This window comes from Micromys minutus, assembly GCF_963924665.1.
Source record: "Micromys minutus genome assembly, chromosome: 20".
Classification (NCBI taxonomy): Eukaryota; Metazoa; Chordata; class Mammalia; order Rodentia; family Muridae; genus Micromys; species Micromys minutus.
The window spans coordinates 18,757,020-18,784,985 of NC_137955.1; the positions used below are offsets into that span (position 1 = coordinate 18,757,020).

Consider the following 27,966-nt stretch of genomic DNA (forward strand, 5'->3'; position numbering starts at 1 on the left):
AAGGACAAGAGAAAGAAGGAATGTGTCGTGGGAGAGTGGACAAAGAACAGAGTTCTTAGTGCACAGCAGTGACACAGAGAGAGACTTCGGGCTCCAGAAAACTCGTGGGCAAAGGCAAGTGATAAACAAGGCTAGCCACCATGATAATGAAAAGAGATGCTGAGGGGTCTGCACCACATTTCTCATGCTCAAGTATTTGTGAATTCATTTCTCATTAATGTGTCTACCATCATTCCACAGATTCAAAATCCCCATATCCTGTCTAAGATGGAAGAGACAGAAGAAAAGACATGTTCGCAGCATGTTTTTCCCTTATGAAAAACTGAGAAATTCCAAACGGTTATGGTTATGAGACTGGGGTAAAGCCACTGAAGTGCTCAGTGAGGAGGGTCACCACTTCTCAGTGCCTATGGGGGCTCAACATATGTATTTATTTTTGTGTAATAAAAATGTAATACATATTTTTTAATTATAAACTAATTCCTTGATTAATAGACTTTTTGCACATGAAAATTCTTGAATACCAGTCTGCCTATCCTGTGAACTTGAATGAATATGAATGAGTTTCTATATATAGCTAAGAGCTAGTCATCACACACCAAATCATTTCTTCCAAAGGAGGCTTTAAAATTTTATTCTTAGGGCCAGGTGTGGCAGCACACCTTCATTCCCAAAGCTTACCAGGCAGAGGCAGAACCATGGGTATCTATGTGAGTTCCAAGCCAGCCAGCCAGGCTAGCCCAGTGACATCTTAATCTCAAGAAATTAATAAATTACTTACTTAATTAATCAAACAAATGCGGAGTGCATGTAAAGCATGTAATACAATCTTCGTTCTGCACAGAATTGCTACACGCTGACCTGTGATGCCTGAAAAGTCTATGCTATTGTTTCTTCATCTGCCACCTTTCCAGATTGTGAACCTTATAGTTTCTCCACGTTTAAAATATTAAATACACAGAGAATTCATGCCAATTTGAAAGGTGCGATTTCCTTAAGAAAGGCCAGCAGCATCAGACAACCTGGCAAGTACAGCTTTCTCCAGAAGAAGTAGTTTTATAAATACAAAATTATGATTCCAAATAGCCTACTTCCTATGTGATTGTTAGAGCAACCTCAAAGTACCTAAAAGAGTTTTCTAATAAACGCAATATAAGAGACAGAAACAGTCCTGTGGAGTAGTAGTTTGGTGTAAAAAGTAGAGGGATTTAATATAAAGTAACCTGACATTTTATTTTTTATTTTATTTTATTATTTGGTTATATATATATATATATATATATATATATATATATATATATATATATATATATATATATATATATATATATATATATATCTGTTTTTAGAGTCCACTTGTTATCCCCATCCTGCTCTGCCTTTTCCCATTCCTCCACTCTCCTGTATCCAAGATGATGTCCCTACTCTCACTCCATCAGAGCTTCCCACTTCCTGGGGCCTAAGTCTCTCAAGGATTGTTTTTAAGATTATAATAAAATTACACCGTTTGTCCTTCTGTTTCTTCCTTTCAAGCCTTTTCATAAACATCTTCTTGCTCTTGTTCAAATTTATGACTTCCTTTTTATTATTATTGTTTTATACATGCTTACCCATGTGCATATGTATAAACATCCTGATATTAAACATTTGTAATTGATATTTCAGATGACCAAAACAAGCTTTATAAAGATGTTATTTTTTTCCCATATGTGTATTCTACCTATAGTCTTAATAGATTTGTCAGAGATAGGGCAGGGAGAAGAGTGTAGACGAAACTGAGACTTCTGTTAAGACAAACAGGTACCATCCTGTTTACCAGTAAACACAGAGTACCTTTCCAAAAGAGCAGTTTAAAAAGCAATATTTGAGGCCTCTTTTGGACTCAGTGGAACATAATGTGAACATGATTATAAGCAACATTCAAAGACATAGAATTATTATTATTATTATTATTATTATAAGGATTTGGCAGTTTTTGCCTAGAACACACATGCTATCTAACTGAAGCTGACCTGGTCATGTAATTTTGAGGAGTGTATTAATACATTCTTAGTTTTAGTTTCCATATTTTCTAAAATTGTTATTTTCATGTCAAAGTAAAACAGCAACCTGAAAGACTGAAGAGGGACCAGATGAGACAAATCTCTGTCTCCTGATTTTCTATCTGCTTATCCACACCTCGTCCGATTCCCTTTGCTTTTAAAGTAATATTATTTCAAAGTGATCTTTCCAGCAGATAAATTTGCATTGATTTAGGCAGAATACCAGTTCCAACTCCATCAGCAAATGCTGGGCAGGAAGCATCCCTCACAAGTGCACTTCTGGTGACTGGCAGCCAGTAGCACTTGGAACTCTGCCCTCCATTTTTTTGCTAGATGATTGTCGCTACTTGAAAAGACAAATACCTATAATTCCTGTTGAGTTAAGACACGAGTCTTCATCTATCACACTATGATTTCATGAAAGTATAAATCATACTCTTAATATAATATGTCTGACTCAGCTCTTCCTGCTTTTGCACTGAATCTAATTAAAAGCATGGGATGAATGCTTGACACACTTAATCTCATCGAAAAGCACCCTAACATTTTGTAAGAGATTTGAGAGATAAGGCAATCAGAAAGACAGTAAGTCACTTTATCCAAAGGAAAACTTAATTATTTGACATCCAGAACATCTATTTAATTAAAAGCAACATTATATACATTAAATAAATGAAGAACTTGATTTAAGGCTCAAATCAGTAGTATTATATGATATTTGGCTCCTTTAGAGCAATAGTGGTCATATTTCATGTTACTCTGTGTTAAGATAATTTATTAATATTTTCAGCTTACAATGCATGTGAAGACTCTCAATAGTCCTGTATAATGATTATTTCTGAACACAGGGAAGTATGCGATAAATGTGACACAGATTGTAACAAATTAGTTTTAGTGACTTTAAAAACTAGAACGTAGAAAGACAGTGTTAACTAGTCTACTTGTTACATACTGTATGCTGGAGGCTATAATGATTTAATCCACATATACAACTTCTCTGCTTGACTTGTGTTCAGGAACAAATTTGGAACTAAGCTTTTCCATGTCATTATCACGTTTTCACCAACTGTTGTTTGGCACTTTGGCATCTCCCAGTTTCCAGCCCCGATTCATATTCCGGCTAGTAATCAATGTGCTCAGAAGCTGCTAGTGATGTCTTCCTTGTCTGTTTCTTCCCACTGCCAGTGGAGGATTGAAAGGGTTAGTTATGCCCTAGCCTTCCATGCCAAGGATTTGTTCCATCAGTGGAAGCAACGTGCTGCTCTGGACGACAAGGTGTTAGATACATCATCTCTAAAATGCTGCAGGAAGAAATGGAAGTTCTCTTTGGCCATCTGGCAGGTTTTTCTCAGCAATACTGTAAGCACCGAGCTCATTTCATAATGTGCTTCTAATACTACTAGCTGTGGCTGGCCATGATAGATTTACTAAACTGTTTTCAGTTATTCCTAGGAAGATCTATCATCTGAAAGGCTAGAAAACTCTGGAGCAATTTTGATCCTAAGGGTATACTATGGCAATAAGAAAGAACACTTGGAATTCAGTGAACTGCAAATGCCAGGGTTTTATAGAACCTACCAATAATATCTAGAGCAATGCAGGTACCAGTGCACATCTGAGTACAGTCCAGCATCATTTAGCAATGACCAACAGGAAGGAACAGTAACTACAGAATTCCCTTTTGGCATAGTTAAGTATTACAAAGAATGCATAGCTGTATGTCCCATACTCCCCTGCCAGTATTAACATCATGCTTGTTTTGTGATGGTACACACAAGTCTTTGTGGAACATCATTATGTCTGCAACATGAGCAGGCATTGGGGATCCCTCAGATGCCTTATAATCTTATTAGACCATTGCTTACTGGATCACGGTTGTTCAGCAAGCACTGGAGATGAGTTAGACAAGCCGAGTGGAAGTAATCCCTCTACTTTAGTGTTATATTGTTCCAGGGCTCCCGGTAATCTCCATTTTCTCCTGTATTATAAATAACAGTAACATGGTTGTGTGATCTCTTCTCTGACATACAAAAACCAAAGCAGTGATAACAGGTACATTGTTCAGCTCAAAGCCTGGTTCATCCTCCTTTATCTTGAGGTCCTGAGGGTCCCCATAGCTTTAGTGTAACATGGCTTTTGAGGAACCCTTGTTCCCATGCAATGGAACATCCAAAGGCTCATCTATTTTTTCAGCCAATCTACCCTATTCATAATTAAGAGTTTTAGTTCATTCGTGAGCCATAGTCTTAATCATTTCAACTAAGTCCAAGAGCCAGAACCCTAGCTTGTTGGAAATCCTTCAAGCTCTGAAAGTCTGTGGATTTGTTTCTGACTCGCTGGCAACTCTGGGATGGCTGGGCATGCTTCTTCCCAAAACCCTCTTCTTCCTGAGCTGTTTAGTAAAGTAATGGCTCTGGATCAATGGCTTACTTTTTGCCCTTGGGCACTTCCAAGGATACTGAAAAGCAAAGTCTATTTGAATTACTATTTTCACACTCAAGGGTATAAGTGTGACAACTTTTTATTTCCATTAAAATTCAGCAAGTGCCACAGTAAACTAAAGAAGAATTTCTTCTGAAAATTCTAATAAAAGCATATAAGTGTGTTTTCCTTACCAAAAATTTAATTAAGGTCTATATAATAATATACTACCACTTCTAGAAAATGTAAAGGAGATTGTTTTAAACTTAATAAAAACAAAAACCCTTAAATTTAGGTTGATTTTTTTTCTTAAGATATCTGGCTGATTTTTAATTATAACTATGGTCCAGTATGTTTTTTCTTCACTGTGCAATGACATGAAATAAAATTCTCTTGGAAGTATAATAAAGCATATAGAAAATTTTAAATGAAAATAAAATAGAAATAATCCAAAAATTTCGACCTTCAAACCTTTAATTAACGCATAAAAAGCAACATTTTTAAAAACTGAGTGAGAAATATTGTTGTCTTTTGTTATAAGTTTTTTCCTTGGAGGAGAAACAAAAATATCTTATTTATTTCTTGATATTTCCATACAATTCATCAAAAAAAAAAAGAACACTAGACAATAATATGCTAGTATGGAAGTCCCAGGGCCCAGTATTTCAGAGGGCAAAGTAGTGTTTTCATGAGTAAAGATATCAAGCATGGTGCTTGTCAGATGAGATGGTGTATAGGAGAGAGAATTCAGGGTGGAATGGAAATTTTATTTTCATGGGAATGGTGAGAGCAGGTGTTACTGAGACAAGTCCCTCAATCAAACTTCTGGGTTTTCAAGCTATAAAGAATACTAGGGACTGTGTCTTGCCACACACGTGCCAGTGCTTGGGTAAGAGCAAGCAGATGTGTCAGGCTGGAGGAGAGTTTGAGGGAGAGACAGGTAGGCTGTGTTATTAGGGAGGTAATAGGGCTTAGGGGACACCATCAGGGCTATAGCTTCTGCTTACTGGGGCAATCATCTGATAGGATTGGGATTAGCGGGATGGCCCGGCTTTGCTCTGTCCCTGGCTTTAGATTTGAGTTTATGTTATTAGGAGGTAACATAGGAAGGAGAAATAAAGGCTCAGAATGCAGAGAAACTGGGAATACTGGGCACACTTTGTGTAAACTGTTAGTGAAAAATAAATTGCACAGAGGACATATTTTTATTATTTTTTCTTTACTAGAGTTGGTTCAGTGTATGAGAGACTTACATTCCAGGCAAAGATCTCATTTCCTTGGTGAATGACCTCCATGGCTCCAGTCAAACACCTTGCCTTTCAAGAAAAAAGGTCAGCCACTGTGTAGAATTAGGGCAAAACCAGAGAAAACCAAGTAAATATGTGAATAAAACTGAGCTGTATTTTAGGTAATTGTTTGCAGCAGCAGAGACAGAATTCTCAAACTTAAACTCTTTAACCCAGTTTAATCATTCTATTTGTTTGATAGCCAAAAGTATTATGGTATTTTCTCATTTAAAGTAATTTTTAATTTCTCTTTCCAATTTTTCTTTTTTAATTTTTCTCACCAAAGAGGTGGGGAGCATTAGTTCCCAGATACAAAACTGATCAATAGGCTCTTTGTTGTTAGTGGTGAGAGTACCCGCCCCCTCTCTCTGAGTCAGTAAGTCATGCGGTTTGGCCTGTTGAGCAAAAGGTCAAAAGGAACAGAGTTTTAACAAGGAAATTAAAACAGAAGAGGTCAATGTTGGCTAATTATTAACCATTCTATCATATGTCTTAATTGATCTGGTGATTAGACATCTAGTAATTTTTAATAGCAAGAGTTTGATGAAAGCAATGTTTGCAAATCCTTGTTACAATGAAAACATGGCTATTCATTTAGGAGCATAAGGGCTTTATGTATTCTGACAGGTTATAGTCAGCACAGCTCTCTGCCACACAAAATTATGTAAAAATAAATAGTGGTGGTTTTTCTATCCTAGATGGTTAACTAGAAGCAATAGTTGCTTTAAAGGTGTATGTTTGGTTGAAGCAAGTTGTTTGTGAAATATAGACTAGGTATGGTCCTCTACTGAGTAAATTTGTGTTATCCGTGCAAATTATAGGACTAACTTAATATGACCCTTTAGGCTGAGGTGAAAGTCAATGATACAAATGTGTTGTGAGAACCAATCTGACCTTGAGAAGTGTGGAGACAGTCTTTGGACTGTACGTGGGGATTCCTGCAGGAGTTGTATTCACTCCTTTAACAGTAAAATACAAACTCATCTGGGTTTGGTACCAAGTTTTATTCTGTTCGCTTTTGGGCGAACTTCATAAGGAAGCACTCTTCTCTGTTGAGGCTTCCTGTTAAATCAGGAAAGGGTAAAAAAAATCCATCTAATTATGGATATACATTATTCATAATAAAATGGGGGAGAAAATAACAAAGAGCAGGAAGCAGGAACAGACAGAGGAAGACATGAGAGCCTTTGTTTGTCTCTATGGCCCTGTCCTGGACCTGTGAACAACCTGCTGAATTCTGGGAGTCTGATGGAGTTCTTCCAGATGATATTCAGGTTGAGGTTGAAGTGAAATAAGAGAAAACATTTACATCTTTATATTGGAATTGGTGCTATTAAGTTTAAATTAAGCAGCATTTTACTATGGAGATTTGAATTTTCATAGTTGATAACTGATAATATCATTAAAATAGTGGAATGATTAAATACCCAACATGATTGTTTATATATGTGTATATTTAAAAGTCACACAGACTTACAGCCTCTTACATGCTGATTTATTTTCTTAATATAGAGTGGGTCTTCCTATCTTCCTATTTATGTAACTAATGACACAGTCAGAACAGCACTCAGATTTAAGGTGCCACAATCATCTCAAGGAGGTCCACTATCAGATATGTTTAATTGTACCATATTTACCATTAAACAAAGATTTAAAAATCTCTATTTAAGCAATTGTAAGGAAAAAAACCACTTTTCACATGCAAGTAATATAAAGACATACTGGTAACATAACACACAGAGAGGATAGAATGGTGTAGGTCTTAAGGATTGTTTTCTCTTTTTCTCTTCAGTTCCAGAGAGAATGCACAGGATAAAGTTAGCATCTATTGAGTCTCTACTGTACAAATTAATAGAATTATTCTACAAGATGGATAGTTACAAGAGTAAAATAAAAGATAGACTAAATTGTGCTTTATGAAAACTCATCCCAAAGACTATAAACTGCTCTACACATGAATCTAAGTAATGTAATGACCAAATAAAATTATTCAGGAGAAGATAAATCACAGTGCTACTAGACATGTTTAATGATTATACAAAGAGTGTGGAATTTAGAAAAATAACCCAAAGTTTAATTAAACTAGCAGTCATGCAGGAGTGGCTCAAGAGAAATAACCTCAGATTTAGGAATAGTTCCATTAAAACTTAAAGAAGTAATATGTTATGGGAAAACAGTAAAGACTTCTGTCTCCACACCAAAAAAATCCAGGGACTTCTAGGACTATAGACAGTAAATGTTCATTAATTTTAGAAGCAAACTTCAGTATGACCAATACAAAAAAGAGATATGCTCTCAAATGGAGAAGCATAGGGAAGACACAGAGGAGAGTTTCGTTGCTTCTTTAAGGGGAAACAGAGTATTTAAAAACACACACTAACGTTTTTAAGAAAATGAAAATGATCTGATGTATTACAACCTGTCAAATTTCATTCAGTAACAGGAACAGTTCACATTGCAGGTTTTTGGTTTTTTTTTTTTTTTTTTTTTTTTTTTTTTTTTTTTTTTTTTTTGTGGGAGAGGGCAGTAGAACTTATATATTTTCCTTAAGCTCTGATAGATGTAAGAATATTCTATATAAACAGTTACAGTAAAAGACACAAAGTTCTCAAAAAGCCCAGTGTAATGGAAGGTAGGACAATGAAAACTGGCCCAAAGAAAATAGCAAAGGAAAGTGCCACCCATGTCTTCATCCCACACTGCAGTCAGTGGTAGAAAACAACTGAATAAAACTTAGCCCTATGTAGAAATTACTGTCAGTCATATGCTTTGTAAAAATAAAGGTGAACACGTGTGGTGGTTTGACTATGCTTGGCCCTGGGAGTGACACTACTAGGAGGGGTGGCTTTTTTGAGGAAGTGTATTGGGCTTTTAGACCCTCATCCTAGCTGCCTTCAGATGAGGACATAGAACTCTCTGCTTCTCCTGAACCACGCCTAACTGGATGCTGCCATGCTCCCACCACCTTGATGATAACGAAATGAACCTCTTAGCCTGTAAGTCAGCCCCAATTAGATGTTGCCCTTATAAGAGTTGCCTTGGTCATGGTGTCTGTTGACAGCAGTGAAACTCTCATTAAGATGGATTGTTTTAAATCATCACAGAAGGTGAAGACTAATTTTATCACAGTTACTTCCCAAAGCCAATAAAATGAAAAAGATCATTTCAAATGCTTGAGATTATGTCCACAGATACGTGTAGCTATCACTCATCATCAAAAAATTTTATTTTGGATCAAATGGAGACTATTACAGAAAGAAACAGCTGCACAGATCAGTCGTGGACTGAACAGTACCAACTGATACATCTGCAATACAATTCTAATACCTAAAGATGAGGGAGTAGTACAGAAGATGGGTTAGAAAGATGGTAAAAGGAAGACCATTGGGATACTTGCTATGAGACAGTACCTCAGTGGGGAAGCTGTACCCCTGAATCTTAACAATATGATTGCCTAAAACAGAGAAGATTCCAATTGACATAGAAACATGGATGAGGGATTTTCATCTACTCCTATCCCTTGATGAGGAGCTACCAAGTTACTAATAGCAACCGAGAAAGGGAGAATCGGGCTTAGTCATGGCTGATTTCCCAGATAAGTTATCTAATCCTAAATTTCTCAGCTCTAAACACATATAAATATGAGCACACATAGATATCAACTCATCAAGTTGCATTTGGAAGCTTATATAGCAATAAAGAAAAGGGGGTCATGAACTTGAGGAGAATGAGGCATGTGGGCAAATTTGGAGTGAGAAAACAGGATTCATAAATAAAATTTCCCAAAACTAAATTATAAAAGTCTCTTAGAATCTTAAAAACAAAAGAAAAAAAGAAGCAATAATAAATGAATATTTCAATATATTTTAAATTTAATCTATTCAAATTTATTATTTTTTCATGCATCCCTTCTTTTTACACTTGGAAAGACTTTGTGGTTCTAAAATTACATTTATGTTAAGAAGCATTTTTTTTTTCTCAGACAAGGTTTCATTATGTAGTATTGCCTAGCTTGTCCTTGAATTCACAGAGATCTATCTGCCTTTGTTTCCCCAATGCTGGGATTAAAGGCATGTGTTACTAAGCCAGACGCAGAGGGGATATTTTTAATGTAAATATATACTTAACGTAAAATATATACATGAACTGTATTTGATCAAATGGTAAGAGTAAGCAAGGAATCCAATAGACCTGAGAAACTTATCTATCCTTATTAAAAATTGAAATGATCTAATTAAATCCACAATGAGTCTATGTTTGCTTTCTTGCTTCTGTTAAATTGTAAATATTTTAATATGTTATGTTTGTCCAAGTATTCATAACAAAGAAAGTCATGCAATCTGGTTAGGAATATAGGCAGGCCCATGCTTTAGAGAGTGTGTTGATGCTTACTATTGAAAGAAAACATACACATTACTCTGATTTGGTAGTGTTCCTTACTTTCAATACTTTTAATCTGGATCTATGCTAATAGGTACACAGGAGCATAAAATAATACATATCCTAAACCTGTTTATAAAAGCACAAATGGCCCAAAAATTCAAATATTTATTAATAAAGAAAAATGTTAAATATACATATATATAGTCTTTTATGCATATAAAATTTTTTAACTTTGTATACGATATTAATGTAGAAGTGGTACTATTCATTACATATGTAAGAATCTCTCTTTGCACAAAATCCAATTTTATATAAATTCATATGCAAAGGTGCAATTGTTTTTATGACATATTTTAACAGTTCCTACTATTTTGTATTTAAAGTATGATTGTGCTGAATCTAAATATAAGTTTGATGATAGAAACTAATATTTCCTATTCTTACCTATTTTACCTTCAGTATTTACTTCATAGACTATATTATGTTACTTTAAAACATAGCATGATACTACATTTCACTTTCTTTATTCCTCAGCTTGTTACTTAAGCATTCTTCCAGCACAATTTACTGCACAATGTATTCTTGGTTCTTTGGTTTGAACTCACACCTTTGAATTGTAATCAGTACAAGACAGGGCAGGTTTCTGGTTGCATTTATTTCATTACCTTCCTTAGCAGCCTTTTTCTGACTTACCACACTGTGCTGAACTAGCACTTGTCAGTCTGTGATCTATTACTATCTTATGGGTAGTATCCTATTGGAAACACCCTCCCATAATATCAGGTATCAACATTGAATGTCTTCTTCTATTACTCCCAGCAGCCCCCCTCTCTCTCCATCTCTCTCTCTTCTCTTTCTCCTCTTCCTCTGCCTCACTCCCTCCCTCTCCCCTTTGGTTTTTCCACACAGAGTTTCTGTGTATAGCCCTGGCTGTCCTGGAACTTGGTACATGGATTAGGCTGGTCTGTAACATGCCTCTTGAGTGTTGGAATTAAAGCAATGCACCACCATGTTCTACGTACTCAACTTTTCCTATTTGCATAGCAAACATTTTACCCATTTACCCATGTCTCTATTTGTAATACATGATATTTCAAGAGAACTTTTCTAAGTAAACCTTAACCATATTTTGGCAAGTTTGATTTTCAAGGGGAGTTGGGAGAATCACTATCCAACTTGACAAATTTGGGAAGAACCATCATGTTTACAATTTTAAGTATTTGAACAATATTTTGATTTATTTAATTACAGTTTATGTTGTTTTGTAAAGTGTAGCATTTTTTTCAATCGTGTATCTCATGCTGTTTTGGTTTATTAGTGAATTGTTTTTGCATATGCTTGTAGTTATAAAAGGAATCATTATTCTCATTGATGCTTAGGAGAAGCACTGAGACTTTTCTATCATGTAAAATTTATATAAATTTTCAGATTTATGTTATGTGTTATGGTTATACAGTTGATTCTTTAGAGTTCTCAGGGTAACAAGAGAATCAACATATACTAGCCTGTGTGACAGACGCTGGCGATGGGTGTCCTGTTCTGTTCTTCTCTAGTGTTTCCCATTAAGTGTGATACTGGCAGTTGCTCTCCAGCCAGACGATCCAATTTGTCTAAGATACAGTTTCTTTGCTACCCCTTTCTTCAGCAGAATTCTTTGGACATGTCTTTAGATGTGCATTGTGTCTCAGAAATCTCTGCATCCTGCTAACAATCCCATAAACCTTGAAGTTCCCCTTAAACCTTTCCAATAAATTGTCAGATTTCAAGTCAGCCATCTCTCTCTCTCTTTTTTTTGTCTCATTTCACATGTGCTTAAGATGGCTGCATGGAAATTTTCTTTCAGATTCATATTAATCTTCTGCTGCTGTCTGCTGTTTGATCTGAAGCAGAATGTTAAAGGAGACAGAGGAGGTTTTAAAAAACCTTACAATGCCAGTATACACAGAACACTAGTCATTACAACCAATGTAACTCTCCTGAAATAAAACAAACAATCGATAACCTCTGACAGGTCCTCAGATATCAAGTTCCTTTCAAGCATAAGATGCTTCACAGATAATGGACGACAGAGTCAACATAATTGCAATCCGCTCTCTAAGGTGACTTAAGAATCACACTTAGTTCAGTGGGTTTTAGCTCAAAAGTGTTTGTTATAGAAACATGTCAAGAGATTCCTATGTTTCAAGATCTTTGTCTTCCCATGTTTCTTGTTCTCTGTCTCTTACTGGGTTTATTCTACTCTGATCCTTCAGGTTCTACAGTCTCCCCACAGAAGCTTTTTGAAGAGGCCTACATTCTAACCAACTGTAGATGAACACCATGAGTGTGAAAACAACAAACTGACTTTGTCTGTTCATTGGTGATGACTGAATAGACTGACGTAACACACACGTCATCAGTTTTAAAAATTATGTTTTAATGATTTGAATGTATAAAATACATTCCTTTTATGTTTGAAGGTATTTATTTTTAGCAATTTATTGGATATATTATGTATTTACATTTCAAATGTTATACCCATTCTATGTTCTTCTCTCTCCCACTCCCATCCCTCCTCCCCTTACTTCTATGACAGTGCTCCCCCTCCCTCCTACTGCTCCAACCTCAGTACTCTAGCATTCTCCTATGCTGGGGAGGCAAGCCTTCACAGGACCAAGGGCTTCCCCTCCTACTGATGCCAGACAATGCCATCCTCTGCTACATATGTGGCTGGAGCCATGGGTCTTTTCATGTGTTTTCATTGGTTGGTGGTTTAGTCCTTGGGAGCTCCGGGGGCTCTGATTGTTTCCCCCCCCCCCCTATGGGATGCAAACCTCTTCAGCTCCTTCAGTTCTTTCTCTAACTCCTCTATTGTGGTCCACATGCTCAGTCTGATGGTTAGCTGTAAACACTCTCTTCTGTATCAGCAAGGCTCTGGCAGAGTCTTTCAGAAGACATCCATATCAGACGCCTGTGAACATGTACTTCTTGGCATCAGCAATAGTGACTGGGTTTTCTGGCTGCATATGGAATGAATCCACAGGTGGGGCAGTCTCTGGATAGCATTTTCTTCAGTCTCTGGTCCACTCCTTTTCTCTATATTTTCCCTCCTGAGTATTTTTTCCCCCTTCTAAGAAGGACTGAAGCATCCACATTTTGGCCTTTCTTCTTCTTAAACTCCATATTGTCTGTGAACTGTATTCTAAGGGTTATAGAGCTAAACAAAAAATATCAAATGGCTGAAAAGCACCTAAAGAAATGTTCCACCTGAGGCATCAGGAAAATGCAACTCAAAACAATCCAGAGATTCCACCTCACTCAAGTCAGAATAGCTAAGACAAGAAACTCAGGTGACAGCAGATGCTGGCAGTGATGTGGAGAAAGAGGAACACTCCTCCATTTCTGATGGGATTGCAAGCTGGTACAACCACTCTGGAAATAAATCTGGTGGTTCCTTAGAAAACTGGACCCAGCTATACCACTCCTGGGCATATACCTAAAATAAGCTCTAACCTCTAATATGAACACTCGTTCCACTATGTTCATAGTAGCCTTATTTATAATAGCCAGAAGCTGGAAAGAACCCAGATGTTCTTCAACAGAGGAATGGATACAAAAAAAGTGATATATTTAATTTGCACAATGAAGTAATACTCAGGTATTAAAAATAATAACTTCATGAAATTCTTAGGCAAATGGGTGGAACTAGAAAATACCATCCTTAATGAGGTAACCTAGTCACAAAAGAACACATATGGTATACACTCACTGATAAGTGGGTTTAAAATACATTTTTGACCTGTACTGGAAGCAAGGAATGGTTTCTGTTTCTCTTTAGCTGTGCCTCAAGTTCCATTATAAGATCTTGGTTTTTTTGTTTGTTTTTTTGTTTTTATCTGTCATTTTACCCCAAACAATGACACTCAGGAATTGTATACTAAAATAACTACCTGTTCATGACTGTGAAAAAGTTGAAATAGAAAAAAAAAACAAGTGTTTGCTAAATGAATGAATGAATGAATGAATGAATGAATAAATAAACAAGCAAAAATAAACTTAATGCTTAGCATTACGTCTTAGGTATTATATTTTTGCATTGTTATAAAACTTAAAATTTATGTTAAAATATGCATTTTCACACTGCAAATAGAGGTATTGGGGAGGCATACAGAATGGGTAAAAGATAAATGTTTTGAGTTTAATGATGAAAGTGGGACTGAATACAGAACCATTTGATAGGTTTTGATTTTGTTTATCCCCGTGGTTTCCTCTGTCTCTCTCATCTAATTCTGTCCTCTGACCTTATGGTTCCCAAGTTCCCCATGCTGCTAGATCAGAATGCTATAATGCTGTTCCCATATCTATGACCATACAGTTTTGATCATATTTACTTAGTTTGTGAGGGTTTGTGTTTAGATTGGCTGAAAGCAGATGCTGTGTGACCTACTATTCTCTATTCCTTCCCCAGCTTCTCTGAAAACTCACCAACTTTCTTGTTCTTGCTTCTCTTGTTACTTGGCTTCATCACAGATTTCAGATTTTCCTGAGAACAAAACAAAACTCGAAGCGATTGGCCTCACCCTTATTTTTCCCTTCTTTTCTTTTTTTGAAATCTTGTGCCACAGGTTGTAACCCTGACATAGAACAGCTCCCTGAAGTGTCTCCTCTGCCCCATGTGACCTTAGCAAACAGCAAACCAGTGGATCTATGTCTTGGCAGGGTGAGCCTGGCTCTGAAGAGGCTGTGGGCAAGGAGGGAGTGCTTGCTGGGATCTGGAACAGATGTTCTGGGCTGCTTAGAGTCTTGAAACTTCAGATTTCCAAGATGCCCTGCTGAGTGAATGGTAACTTTGGCAGCACATTTTGCTTCTATTAGCTAATCCAGTGGGTTGGGGAGATACCCAGGGAATAAGAGAAATCAGAGAGTGCTGTCCTCAGCATCAGTGGCACGTGGTAAACTTCAGCAGAGAATATTTCATGGCATTCTGACTGGATTCCAAGCTATCTTGATCTCTGAGCATGGTGTTGTTGAACACGCTGCGGCACATTTATCTCTCCGTGTGGTTATTGATTGTATAACTTATCTTAAACGAAAGGTCACCTTAGGCCACTTATCTCTTATGCATTTTTCTTTTCTTTCCAGCAGTGCTGGCCAATAGATTCGCTCACATGCGTGTGTTGATAGTAGCCTTCCTAGGAAGGACTCTCACTCCTGCTTAAGGAGCTGAGAGAGAATAAACAGGATAAGTAGAAGGAGGTCAGTTGTCTGTCCCTAGGTACAGATCCTTAATCTGAAAAGCCTCAGGCAGCTGATTATCTAGGGCTACAAAGATCTATTTGCTAGTTGTGTGCACACCCCCCCATCTTCCATTTTATCTCTCCTGTCTTCTTGCTTCCCCTCTCTCTCCCTCTTTTCCACGAAATGTCCTTTTCAGCGTGTCTCCTCGATTTTATGTCCATTTACCTTTACAAGTGGATTTACAGTGTGAAGAATTTACTTGACCCCCTTTCTATTTGTAACATCATTCCAACAGGCGTTCAGTACGGAGTTTTGTTTTGAATTAACACAACTTGCTAGTTCAGACACACACACACACATCCTCTAGCCCCTCTCCTCTCCCTCCCTCTCTTCTTTCATTTCTCCCTCCCTCTGTTGTTCCCCTCCTCCTCCCCCCTTCCTTCCCCTCCCTTCCTTACCTCCCCTCCCATTTCTTGCAAACCCACACCCAGCGAGCCTCCCCCCAGACGCACAAATAAGCGTCCAGGGCGTGCTGGGGAGTTCAATGTCACGCTGGGCAGAAGTGGCACAGGAGAGAGGCGGGGTGCGCGCGGGCAGCGGCGGTCCACGGCCGGCAGGGGGCAGCCGAGGGGCGGCGCTGGCGCGAGGGTGCCGAGCAGCGGAGCCTCGCCCCGCGCCCGCAGCCTCAGCCTCAGCCTCAGCACCAGGCGCGGCGGAGCCGGGAGCGCGGCGGAGCCGACAGCGCAGGCACTGAGGGCAGCGGCGGCGGCGGCGGGAGGCAGCAGCGCAGCGGAGCCGCCGCCGCGACGGGCAGCCGGGCTCGTGGGCAGCCGGCTCCGGCCCCTGCCCCTTGGTCTCGAGCCCCCAGCGAGTCTGGAGCCAGCGCCGTCGCCGGTCGCGTCCTCCGGGCATGGAAGGCGGCGGCAAGCCCAACTCGGCGTCCAACAGCCGCGACGATGGCAACAGCGTCTTCCCCTCCAAGGCGCCCGCGACGGGGCCGGCGGCGGCCGACAAGCGCCTGGGGACCCCGCCGGGGGGCGGCGCGACCGGGAAGGAACACGGCAACTCCGTGTGCTTCAAGGTGGACGGCGGCGGCGGAGAGGAGCCGGCGGGCAGCTTCGAGGATGCCGAGGGTCCCCGGCGGCAGTATGGATTCATGCAGAGGCAGTTCACCTCCATGCTGCAGCCTGGGGTCAACAAATTCTCCCTCCGTATGTTCGGGAGCCAGAAGGCGGTGGAGAAGGAGCAGGAAAGGGTTAAAACTGCAGGCTTCTGGATTATCCATCCATACAGTGACTTCAGGTGAGGGATCCCTGGAGCCGCCCCACCCTGCTCCCCCTGACGCGCCCTCCAGCATCCTATCCCGCCTCTGGGAAGGGGCGCCCCTGGGACTCAAAGTGGGGTGAGGGGCAGGCGGGGTGGCGATGTTGAACTGGCCATATTCCACTCTTCCAACTAGTTTCTTCCCCGGACGAAAGGTTTAAGATAGGGAGTTTCTTTTACCCGGAGCGCCAGGGAGGCTCTTCTCCCTTGCCTGGTGAACTTTAGGGACAGACAAAGAGGGAAGAAGGCCGCCGTGACCTGTGGACGGGAGGTTGCTAAGTTGCACTAGGGAAACTTTTACTTTGGTAATGGGAGTGCTAGGAAGAGGCGGGTATCCTTGCTAAGCGCAGCTCCCAAAAGAAAAAATAAATAAATAAAAGATGCTTCTGGGATCCCAGAGACGAGGAAACTGGAGACAGTGACTCACAGGTCCTAGCTGTTCCTGCCACTCTTGCCCCTGGGAGTGTTAATCTGTTGTTCTTACGCTTATAGGCACCTTGTCACCACTAAATTTCTCCAGCTCAGTGGCTGGCAGTCACAGAAAGGACACTTGCGCTTGGGTAGTCTCTGACTTGAGGTTTCAGCGGAGGAGCAGGCGCTGCCGCATGGCTGGAAGCCTCCAGTTCCTGAAACAGAGGCAGAGGGTCGTTTCCAGAGCCCCCTTCCTGAAATAGAGCGACACCGACTCTTGACCTTGACTACAAATCCATTACAGAAATGTCTTTCCAGTTTCTCAGCATGGGAGGAAGGGCAGCTGAGCTGTCAGCAGGAGAAAATTAATATGAGTTTCCTGATCTTATTTGTGGCCCGAGTATGCATTTGGTTAATAAGCGTGTTTAGAGTCTGACAAATGAAGGTCGTGAAGAAGATCCTCTTATTAGTGCGACACGCTCCAGAACACAGGCAGAGCTTCCTTCTTAAAATCCCAACTAGTAACTCGAGGTGATGATACTCGCTTGTTTATTTAATTCGTTCTAACTAGGGAAAGCAACAACAACGGCGACAGCAACAATAGCAAAACAACGAAAGGAGTTCATGTGCACTTTGAGTGCATGCATAGGCTCTTGGTAAACTGCAAGCAAACGTAGAAATCAAAAAGCATTACTTCCAGTAGCCTTTAGAAACTAACCAAAAATGCCATCCAGCGCTTGCCGCGGAGGGAGCTGTCCACAGTTCTGAATCAAGTTAAACTGTGGACTTGGGTTTAACTTGATTGGGTTGATGACTGTCCATCTTCCTTGAGATATTTATCGACTCAAAAACCAAGTCTCCATTCCTGGTACACAGGGTGGATAGATTTTAGGCAATATTTAATTTTACAATGCTTATTTGGAAAACAACACACAGAAAAATTCTACTGCAGGACTCACACTAGCTAATGCCATTTCTTGTCCAAAACTGAGTCTGATTGAAAGATTGTTCAGGCTAAAAAAAGCCTTCCAAGTAATAAAACATGTTTCCTCTGTGAGGAAGATACTTGCGGAAGCAAACTCATAGACGGTCTTGCTCTAACTAAGGCAAATTATGGTTGGTGCACTCTACAAAATTTTAAAAGTGGGAGTCTGACTCGGGTTTGTATTGCATGGAAATGCAATACAAATGATACATTTTTAAAAAATGCAAGAAATTAGTCAACAATCTTAATGACAAAAACAAGATTGATCTTAAAATTATGACATTCAGTGACAACGTTCAAAAAAGTGCTATTTTTTTTACTTGATAACGTGTTTAACTAAATAATTGAAAATGATACTTTCACATATTCATCAATAAAAAATGGTGTGCTTTTGAAAAGAGTAGTAGGCAATGAATGGTAAAACTCTCCCCATTTATTTTTTTTTCTAACATATATAGAGACATTTCATGAGCTAGAATTGTATGTCCAGTCTATGGATCAGTGACACTAGGGGCATCTGCATATTTCCTGAAGAAGACCTGGTGAAGTAAAGCAAATGCTGCACAAAGGTGGGAGATGAGGGCGAGGGATGATTCAGTTTCATTATGCACTTTACAAAGAGGGATGATGACTAAGAAGCAAGCTTATATACAGACAAGCTCCACTATGATTTGAAGGACTTGATTTCTATTGCATAAATGAAAAGAATCAAAGCAATAAGCTAAGTAACTAGTATTGCTAGAGTTTAGGGTAGGAAATATCTGAAAAACAGAAAATTAAAATATATATATATATTTGTTTACTAAGGAGATAATGGCCATTCTGGACTGATTGTACCTATTTGGGTTCAGAAGATATTATCTCATTGGCACCTTTTTATACTCACAGTTCCCGTTTGGAAGCATTTCTAAAACCTATGACATGCCAAGATAATGTAGTTGTTAAAACCACAACTAAAATCAGGCAAAATTCCAGCAGCCTTTTTCACAACAGTGCAGGTAATGTTCAAGTGATCTTTTTTGATCTGCTCATCACAGATCTTTCCAGAGGAAGATACTCTGAGGGAAGTGTTTTGCTGAAATAAATAGAATGTCAAGCTTAGGTTCATTAACCTACCAACAGAGAAAGGAACATGTAAGAGTACATTTCCATGGGAGTGTTTTGGTTCTGGAAACTTGAGAAACAAAGTGGATTCTTTGTTTGCTACTTTTCATAAGTATCCCTGAGACCAGGAGTGTTTACCCTGTTTGTTACTATCTATCAGGGTGCTGAGTGCAGCATGACCCGTTCTCCAGGATATATCATGGTTTGGACATTGTGCCTAAAAATCTGGTGCCCATTTCAAGATGACTTCTAAAGCAGGAGCCTTTCTCCCGGCTTTCTAGGGCAGTTGTTCTCAACCTGTGGGTTATGATGCCTTTGGCAAATCTCAGAATCCAAAATTATTTGTATTAAGGTTCATAACAGTAGCACAATTGAGTTTTGAGCTAGCAATGAAAATAATCTAACAGTTGGGGTCACCACAACATTGAAGAGGGTTAATAAACAGCATGTATTAAAGAGCTGCAGTATTAGGAGGGCCACGGAGCATTGGGTTAGAGCTGTACTCCTGATGACACTTTTAGACAACTAGCTAGTGCGTCTTTTACCCACCATAGTCCGAGTGTGCTACTTCTGTGTCTGGCAGGTTGGCGTCTCCCACTTATAGTGTAACTAGGGCAGAGGCTCTGTGTTTCCCTTCTTTCCCAGGAAAGGATGATGGTAGGAACCTTTAGGGAGCAAAGAAGAGCCCAATGTTATTAACACTGTAAGGAATTATGAGGAAGTAGCTGGGAAATATATTGTTTTTTTTTTCCTGGGATTTTAAATAATCAAGATTAGCGAAAAATATTGGAAGGCATCTTTTTTGTTTTCTAAATTTTTACTTTTCTTTGAGTGAAAGTATGTGCCTTCCCGCTCCTCTTCTCTCCGTCTCTCTTTTTGTCTCTGTCTGTCCGTCTGTCTGCCTGTCTGTCTCTCTCTCTCTGTCTGTCTCTCTCTGCCTCTCTGTCTCTCTCTGTCTCTGTCTCTGTCTCTCTCTTTCTGTTTGTATGTGTGTGTGTGTGTGTGTGTGTGTGTGTGTGTTCATCTGGTTGTGGGATGTCTCCTTCAATTACTCTTCATTTTGTAAATTTCTTTAAAATGAATACACACAGGTGTGGGTTTTTACATTGAAGGCATGGACCCAGCCTTTTTGAAATTCATGTGAACAATGCACATTGAATTTCAAGGTCAAGTATAAATATTTTGAGTAGTGATTATACATTTACTAGTTAAAATTTTAATTTTAATCCATTTCAATAACTATATGATGTATGATAGGTAAATGAGATCTCACTGCCAATTGTTAGTTATGATACTTAAGTGTGATGAAAGAGTATTTAGGATGCTTCTGTGGATGATGGTGTGTGTGTCTGTGTGTGTGTGTGTGTGTGTGTGTGTGTGTGTGTGTGTGTGTGCGATGTTGTGTTTGTGTATTACTAAGGGCCAAACTATGGGCCATGAACATGCTAGCCATGTTACCACTGTGCTAAATCCTCTACTAGGATGAGTAATTTCATTATGAGAGCATCTTATGTTGGAAAAAATTTGTTACCTATTTGTTATTTGAACAAAAAAATTTACATATGTTACAAATGTTATGTGTTATGTGTCTAGTTAACTGTACTGAATTCTGCCGTATCTCCTTGATGGAAAACCAACCAAGATACCGTGAGTAAGGTGCAGCTTAAATAGGGTCTCCGAAAGTTAAAATTTTAAAAAGTATGTTTTCTATTTTCACGATTCTGCCGTTGCTCTGTTGTTTAGTGCTTACACAATGGCTACTTTAAACAAAGTGCACCTGTTCTTTGTCAGTGCCAGCTGACCTTGTGCTCTTTGTTGTGGGTTAGGAAGGCTGTACTGTGACTTCTGCTTTTCACTATCAGTGGAGAAACCATGTACAAAGCCTATGGTGCTTTAACTACTTGAATATTCCGAGGAATCAACACAGAGAGTCACTTTCTGAAGGTATCACCACCTCGCCTCAGCCCTTCACAGGTGCAGGTGACGAGTGACGTTAGAGGCCACTGACATGCTCATTAGTGATGGAGCCGTCAGCCTCCTTCCCCAGTCAGTGAGAAAGAGACCGTTCATTTCCAGGTGCTCCTTGCAAGAAAGTAATTCAACCTTCTGGGATTTAAGGTCTAAGTAGCTTATTCTAACAATATCTTTAAGCTAGATGCACTCTGCCCTCTTCAGCAATGTGTCTGTTTTCCCATATCAACAAAGCCAAAATAAAACATAAAGATTTGTTGCTATGTTAACTGAATCTTTTTATGGCTTTAAATTTAATTATTTTATAATGATTATAGTATTGCTAAGCCAAATTTTTTAACAAAAAGATTTAAAAGGAATGCTATCAGTATATTAAGTTACATTTTGCTGTATTTTATTACTTAATGTTTAGATATTAAATGTTATATAATACATATTGTAGAGATATAAATTATTTTATTTATAGTAAGTCAAATGTTATAGGTTTCATTTTTCCATAATAAATTTTAAGACTGCTTTTGAGTACTTGATATAAATAAGCATTAGATATGTACACTATACCCATCACATATATTATCTGCATACTTAGTATATTTGAATAGCAAAACTTGCATATATTTCAAAGACATATTTTTTTTTTTTATTAATTCACTGTGTGTCCAGTTAACTGGGCTGAATTCAGCTGTATCTGATAGAACAAAAATCACCAACTAAGGTATTATCACCAGTGGAACACCACTTCAGTAGGATCTGTAATTCAGCATACTTACACTTAATGAGTCTACTTCCCCTGTGAGCATAAAACCCACAAAGTATCCTTGGTATAAATTTCATGTGGTCACTTTCCTATTCAATGCGGACCATCTGTGTTCTCAGATCTCATAGTTTTCAGTAGATATTGGACTTAGTGTGAATCCTCTCAAATATAGCCCCTTGTAAGTACAAAAGTAGCATTAAGTATATATATATTGGTGTATTCATGTACATGAAGTATGACTACATGAAGAACATGGGATATTTTCAGGGTCTATGGCAAAAATTTTTCTCTTATTCTTTGTAAATGCACACCAGAGTATGAATTATGCTGCTACCATATTTTAGAAGAGCCAAGGCAGTAGTATATGTATATAATTAACAGACATGTATATGCTATCATGTACCTGTAAACATAAATGTAGGCATTGATTGTTAATTAAGTACTTCTCTGATATTTAAAATCTGACTTTAGCTGAAGAAAAAAATCATGACACTTTCAAGTATATTAGTTAATACTTTCATAGTGTTCTTCTTAACATAATCATTGTCCTCTCATTTCATGTTTTGAACTTACAGATTAGCGATCTTATATGCATAGATTTTTATTATTAATCATTTTATTCATTTACATGTCAAATGATATCCCCTTTCCAGTTACCCTTCCATAACCCGCATCTCATCCCTCCTCCCCTTTGCGTTTATGAGGGTGCTCCTCCACTCCTTCACCCACTCCTTCCTCAGTCCTCTAGCATCCCCCTACTGCTGCGGCATGAAATTTCTACAGGCCAAGGGCCTTCCCCCCATTGATGTCACATAAGGCCATCTTCTGCTTCATATGTATCTGGAGCCATGGATCTCTCCATGTGCACGCTTTGCTTGGTGGTTTAGTCTCTGGGAGTTCTGGGGTCCAGTTATTTGATACTGTTCTTCCTATGGGCTTGTAGTATCCTTCAGCTCCTTCAGCCTACTTTCTAACTCTTCCATTGGGGTCCCTGGCTCAGTTCGATGGTTGCCTGTGAGTATCCTCATCTGCATTGGTCAGGTGCTGGTAGAATCTCTAAGAGAACAGCCACACCAGGTTCCTGTCAGCAAGCTCTTCTTGGCATCAGCAATATGTTGGGGATTGCTGTCTCCAGATGGGATGGATCCCTAGGTGGACTAGTCTCTAGAGTAGGCATAGTTCTTATTTCATTTTTAAGACTTGTGAAGGTGCAAAACCAAAGGCAAAATTGCAAAACAAATCACACACAAAGTTAGCAACTATTTGTCTATTTTGGACTTTCAGATTTGCTTGAGATATTTAGGAATTATAGCCAGTACTTCAGCCAGTGTTTTTTATTTTATTATATTCCCGACAAGGTGCATAGAAAGGATTTACTAGTTATAGGCATTTTACAACTTTTATTTTATTAATTAATACTGACACCAGTTGAGATACTGTTTAAAAGGACAATAATGATCCACCCTCCCTGAGGCTGACATTCCTGTTAAAATATGGACAGGTTATTTTACAACAGAAACTAAAAATTACTTCTTAGATCTACCATCTTCTAGAGATGAAAATTGTCTTAAATAATAAACTGAATAATGCTTTAACTTTTCTGTTCTGTACTTATAATGATTTTTCTTTAAATTTTATTCTCTTAGAATTCTATATAGTTTATTTTTTATCATATTGTTTCCTGTCTTCTGCCCTTTGACTCCCCTTAGATTCTCTCCTATTCCTACCCACATAAGCTAATGTTGTAAAATAATGTACACAATGACTACTCTTTCCTACTATATGGCCTTCAATGACATTGTAGCAGTGTTTGGAGCCATAACTTATAAGCTCCACCAATTATAAGTAGAAGATTAAACGTCTTCATTATGTTATCAGAGTTGTGTGCCAATCAACAGAATCACTTTTTAGGACATTTTATCATTCTAAGAGGAAGCTTCATGTTCATTAGTATTCATCTTTCTGTCTTCTCACCCCCCTCCCCAATCAATCCTCATTAATAAGCAATCAAGAATCTACTTTGTGTTAAAAGTTTCCCAAACTTATCCTAGAAAAGTCACATCAGTTGGATCACATACATCTACAATTTTTATTTTCCTGGCTTCTTTCACTTGACATATTGCTATTCAAGGTTTTTCATAGCACCTTCAATGCATAATTTTTATATTTATTTACTTTTGGCTGAATGTTTTTCATAATATAGATATGGTACCTTTTATTTATCTATCCACATGTTGATAGACATAAGGTTTTTGTAATGTTGAGATGAGTACCCTTGCATTTTACATGTTTTTACACACTCATAGTTTCATCTCTCATAAGAGTAAAATTGCTTGGTCAGTATAAAGCTTTCAATATAACATTATTGGATGAACAGTAAAGTTCTTTGTAGTATCAAGGCACAATGGATTTTTGAGTGAGCAAATCCAGAAAACGGTATCAAAAGCTTTGCGTTCCTCCACAATGGGACCTGGTATCTTGTCTCCCTGCTATTTGCAACTTGGGGCCCAAGACACTACATTTGCTGCACAGCGAAGGACGAAATAGATAGAAATGTAGAAAGATGAAGTGGCTTGTACTCGGTGACAGAGATAGATAGTGAGAACCAGGCCAGGGATTCAGATCTATTTGAATCTTAATTCTGTCATTTCAACCCTCACCCAATAGGAGACGAGCTGGCAGCATAAATAATTCTCTAGGCTTTCAGGGAAACATGATTAATTGAAACTCATCATTTATCCTTCCTCCTTCTTGAAATGGCTACAAAATAATATGAACATATGTACAGAGATCAGTACAATGGAGAAACAGAGGCGAATGAGAGATCTGGAAGTATTCTGGGAAATAGATGAAAAAAAAAAAAAAAAAAAAAAAACACTTCACATCCACAGTTATTTGGCCCCTGAATCTCAGGAGAGGTAGAGACTTGGACCAGTTTAAAGTAGTTCTCGGAAAGCCAGGCTGCAAACAGATTAGACTACTGTTTCCTTACTTAATGTAGAGCTTTCAGTGCTAGGACTAGCTAACCTGGAGTCAAGATAACTAGAGACACTACAGAATCTTCTTCATTACCTAATCATGTTGCTAAAGCCCAGCATATATACAGAGAGACTATAATTTTTTTTGTTCCTCGTATGTTTATTTGGAAGAGCATTGTTTAATTGTTGAGAGCACAAACATTGCCAACATTTCCCCCCTAGGCTCCGCTATGAAAGAAAATGACTAAATCAAGTAGAAAAATTAAATTCAAAGGACAGAAAGAGACAGCACGGGGAGGAAAATGACAACACACAGGCGGTATTCTCAGTAGATATTATTTCTATACAATAATAGTAGTGGTTTTTTTTTTTTGTTTTGCTTTTTTATATATATTAAGCAATCACTCTTGGGAATGGGAGAAATGGCTCGGCAGTTATGAACACTGGCTGCTCTTGCAGAAGATGTGGGTTTAGTTCCCAGAATCTACACATGACTCGCAACCATCTGTAATGTTAGCTCCCAGGGATCCAAAAGTTTCTTCTGGTCTGCATAGGCAACAGCCATGCATGTGGCATATATACATCCATACATGAAAAATGTTCATGCAGGAAATTATTCTAAAAGAAATTCGGAAACAACTGAAATAATGAACTCATTAAGAGGCTCCAAGAATGAAAGCAATTAGGAAAAATAAAGATGTCAAATAATATGTAAAAATATAAAATTAACTCTTTTAAAATGTAACCAAAGAGACTTCAAAATAGAAATATGAAATTAGTAAAGACTGTGCATTGAAATTTCGAATTCAAAGAGCGAAATTATCCACAGGACCATGTTTTTCTTCCAAAGTTGCTAGTTAATTTGCTCCAGAACAACTAGGAGTTAGGAAAAAATGCCTGTGGAGACATGCAAGAAGAGAGGTGAGACCTCACAAGAAGCTTTGAAAGAGAGAACCAGGAATATGACTGAATCATAGAGAAGACAGCCAGACTAAGCCAGGGCGTAAACAGAAAGAAAATGAAGATGAAAAAAAAAAAGTCAGCCTTTGGAATTATATCATAGCTATTCTACATAGCACGAAAAAAGAGGTCTCTAGTTATCACAAAATATTTGTGAAGTAAAAATAAATTATGAGCTATAATACAGGACCCTCATTCATTCCAGAGTGAGCTAAAAGTCTGGAAAACCCCCAAAATAATCATAGTTGCCCTTTTCGGCAAGTCAGTTAATACCTGTCAGAATTTAATTGAAAATTATGGGTCAGTTATTCGAGAGGGCAGAAGTAAATGTGGGTTGGTTGCTGAAAGGAAGCTACATTTTCAACTTCTATAATTGGAAGCAAACATGGTTTAGAGTCAATAAATTGATTTCTCTTTGAAATATGAGTTAAATGCTAAAAGAAACAGGGTGGTTTAATTTAGGAAGCAGGCATGTACAACAGCAGTATGGGGCAGGGTTTGCATGTTCTGAGAACCTTTCAAATCTAGTTGACTTGAAAAATATATGGCAGTAACTAATGCTTTGAGGCAATTATTTGGGTTCAAATTCTTATTGACTGAGAGTTTTTGTTTCTTCAATTAGAAAATGAGAAAAGTAGCACATTAATTTTGTAGGATTTTGAAGAAGATACATATTTTTGTCTATTTCTACATGCACTAAACATGGTTTATGTATGTAAATTTATAATTGAAAAATTATGCTTGGCATTTAAAACCTCCCAGGTTTAGTTATTATTTGAAAAGTAAAATTAAAAAAAAAATTGTGGCATGTAAACTAAGAAAACAAAATTATTCCCTTAGGACATTCTGTGATAGTCTTAAGAATTAATTTATTTTTATGTGTGTGTATGTCTGTACTATGCATTACATGCATTTCTGTTGACTATGGATGTTTGAAAAGGGTGTCAGATGCCATGAAATTGGTCTCCAAATGGGGGCATGGGTTCTCTGGAAGAGTAGCCTGTGGTCTTAACATCTGAACCTTTTCTCCAGCAACAAGCTGCAGAATTTCCTAAGCATCGTCACATGGGAAGGAGGAACATCTCATTGTTGTAAACCGTACAGCCATTCTCTTATTTTTCTTATCATAGTTACCCTTACAGCACACATGCACACTAACATGTTTTCTGTGGACTGTATGAAATAGGAATAAGGAGACAATGAGGATTGAGACTTCTAATTCATGCTCATCCTTCAAAGTTTTCTATATGCATCAATTTGTATGAGACGGTATAGCTGGCTTATAATAATGCGGTAGCAAACATTTAGAAATAGATCGTGAAGAAAATTAGAGTGGCAGTGTGTTCCAAGTACTGCTTCCTGTTAATCTTCATTTTCATAGAAAAATGGCGTAATTGAAACATTTGGGATCTTATTGCAGATCAATTAAACGTTACATATGAGCCAAGTATGATGAATCATAACTTGCTAAACTCTTTCATTTTGGTTTTATTGTCAAAATTAATCATCTGGAAAATAGCTATTTAGAAATATGTCATAAGAATAGCAAAAACATTAGTGGGGCATGGCTCGGGTAGTGCACACCTGAAACTTGCATCTAGAGTTAAGAAAATTAGACACTCAAGGTCGGCACTGGCTACATAGGGAACTCAAGGCTAGCCTGGGTTATAGGATAACCTCTATTAAAAGCCAACAAAAAAGCAGTTTAAAATATTGCATTTGTTTGAGAAATTGTCTTTAGTATCTTATGTAATGCTTTTATTTCTAGAACAGATGTACTTACCACAATTGAAGCATGTTTGAGCCTTATTTTTCAAATTTTACTATATTGAAAAAGCCATATGCAGAGGTTTCAAAAATTTATGTATATATGTATATATATATATATATAGATATAGATATAGATACTTGCACATGAAATGTATATTTTAGTAGATATCATTTATAGGGTTAAGAATAATTTTTAAGGGTATTTGTTCTGAGCAATTATTTGGTTAATTTTGTTGAATAACCTTACAAGACTGTTCAAATGAATTTTGATTAGTACTGTAGAAAGCTGTTTATATGTGCATATGTGTATCTAACATGTCATAGAAATATGTACTAGATGTGGTTGTGATTGATGATG

At 38.0% G+C, this 27,966-nt stretch overlaps 1 protein-coding gene across 6 annotated transcripts in view; it reads left to right on the forward strand.

Annotated features, from left to right (window-relative positions):
• Positions 1-16,259: 16,259 nt before the first annotated feature.
• Positions 16,260-27,966, forward strand: part of HCN1 (hyperpolarization activated cyclic nucleotide gated potassium channel 1) — a gene marked incomplete at both ends in the record, with an annotated part of 345,716 nt that continues 334,009 nt past the window's right edge. For all 6 annotated transcript variants that reach the window (XM_080933839.1, XM_080933840.1, XM_080933841.1 and 3 more), the window contains one exon: positions 16,260-16,651. In XM_080933839.1, coding sequence (XP_080789965.1) covers positions 16,260-16,651 — 392 coding nt within the window. The remainder of the gene's footprint in view (positions 16,652-27,966) is intronic.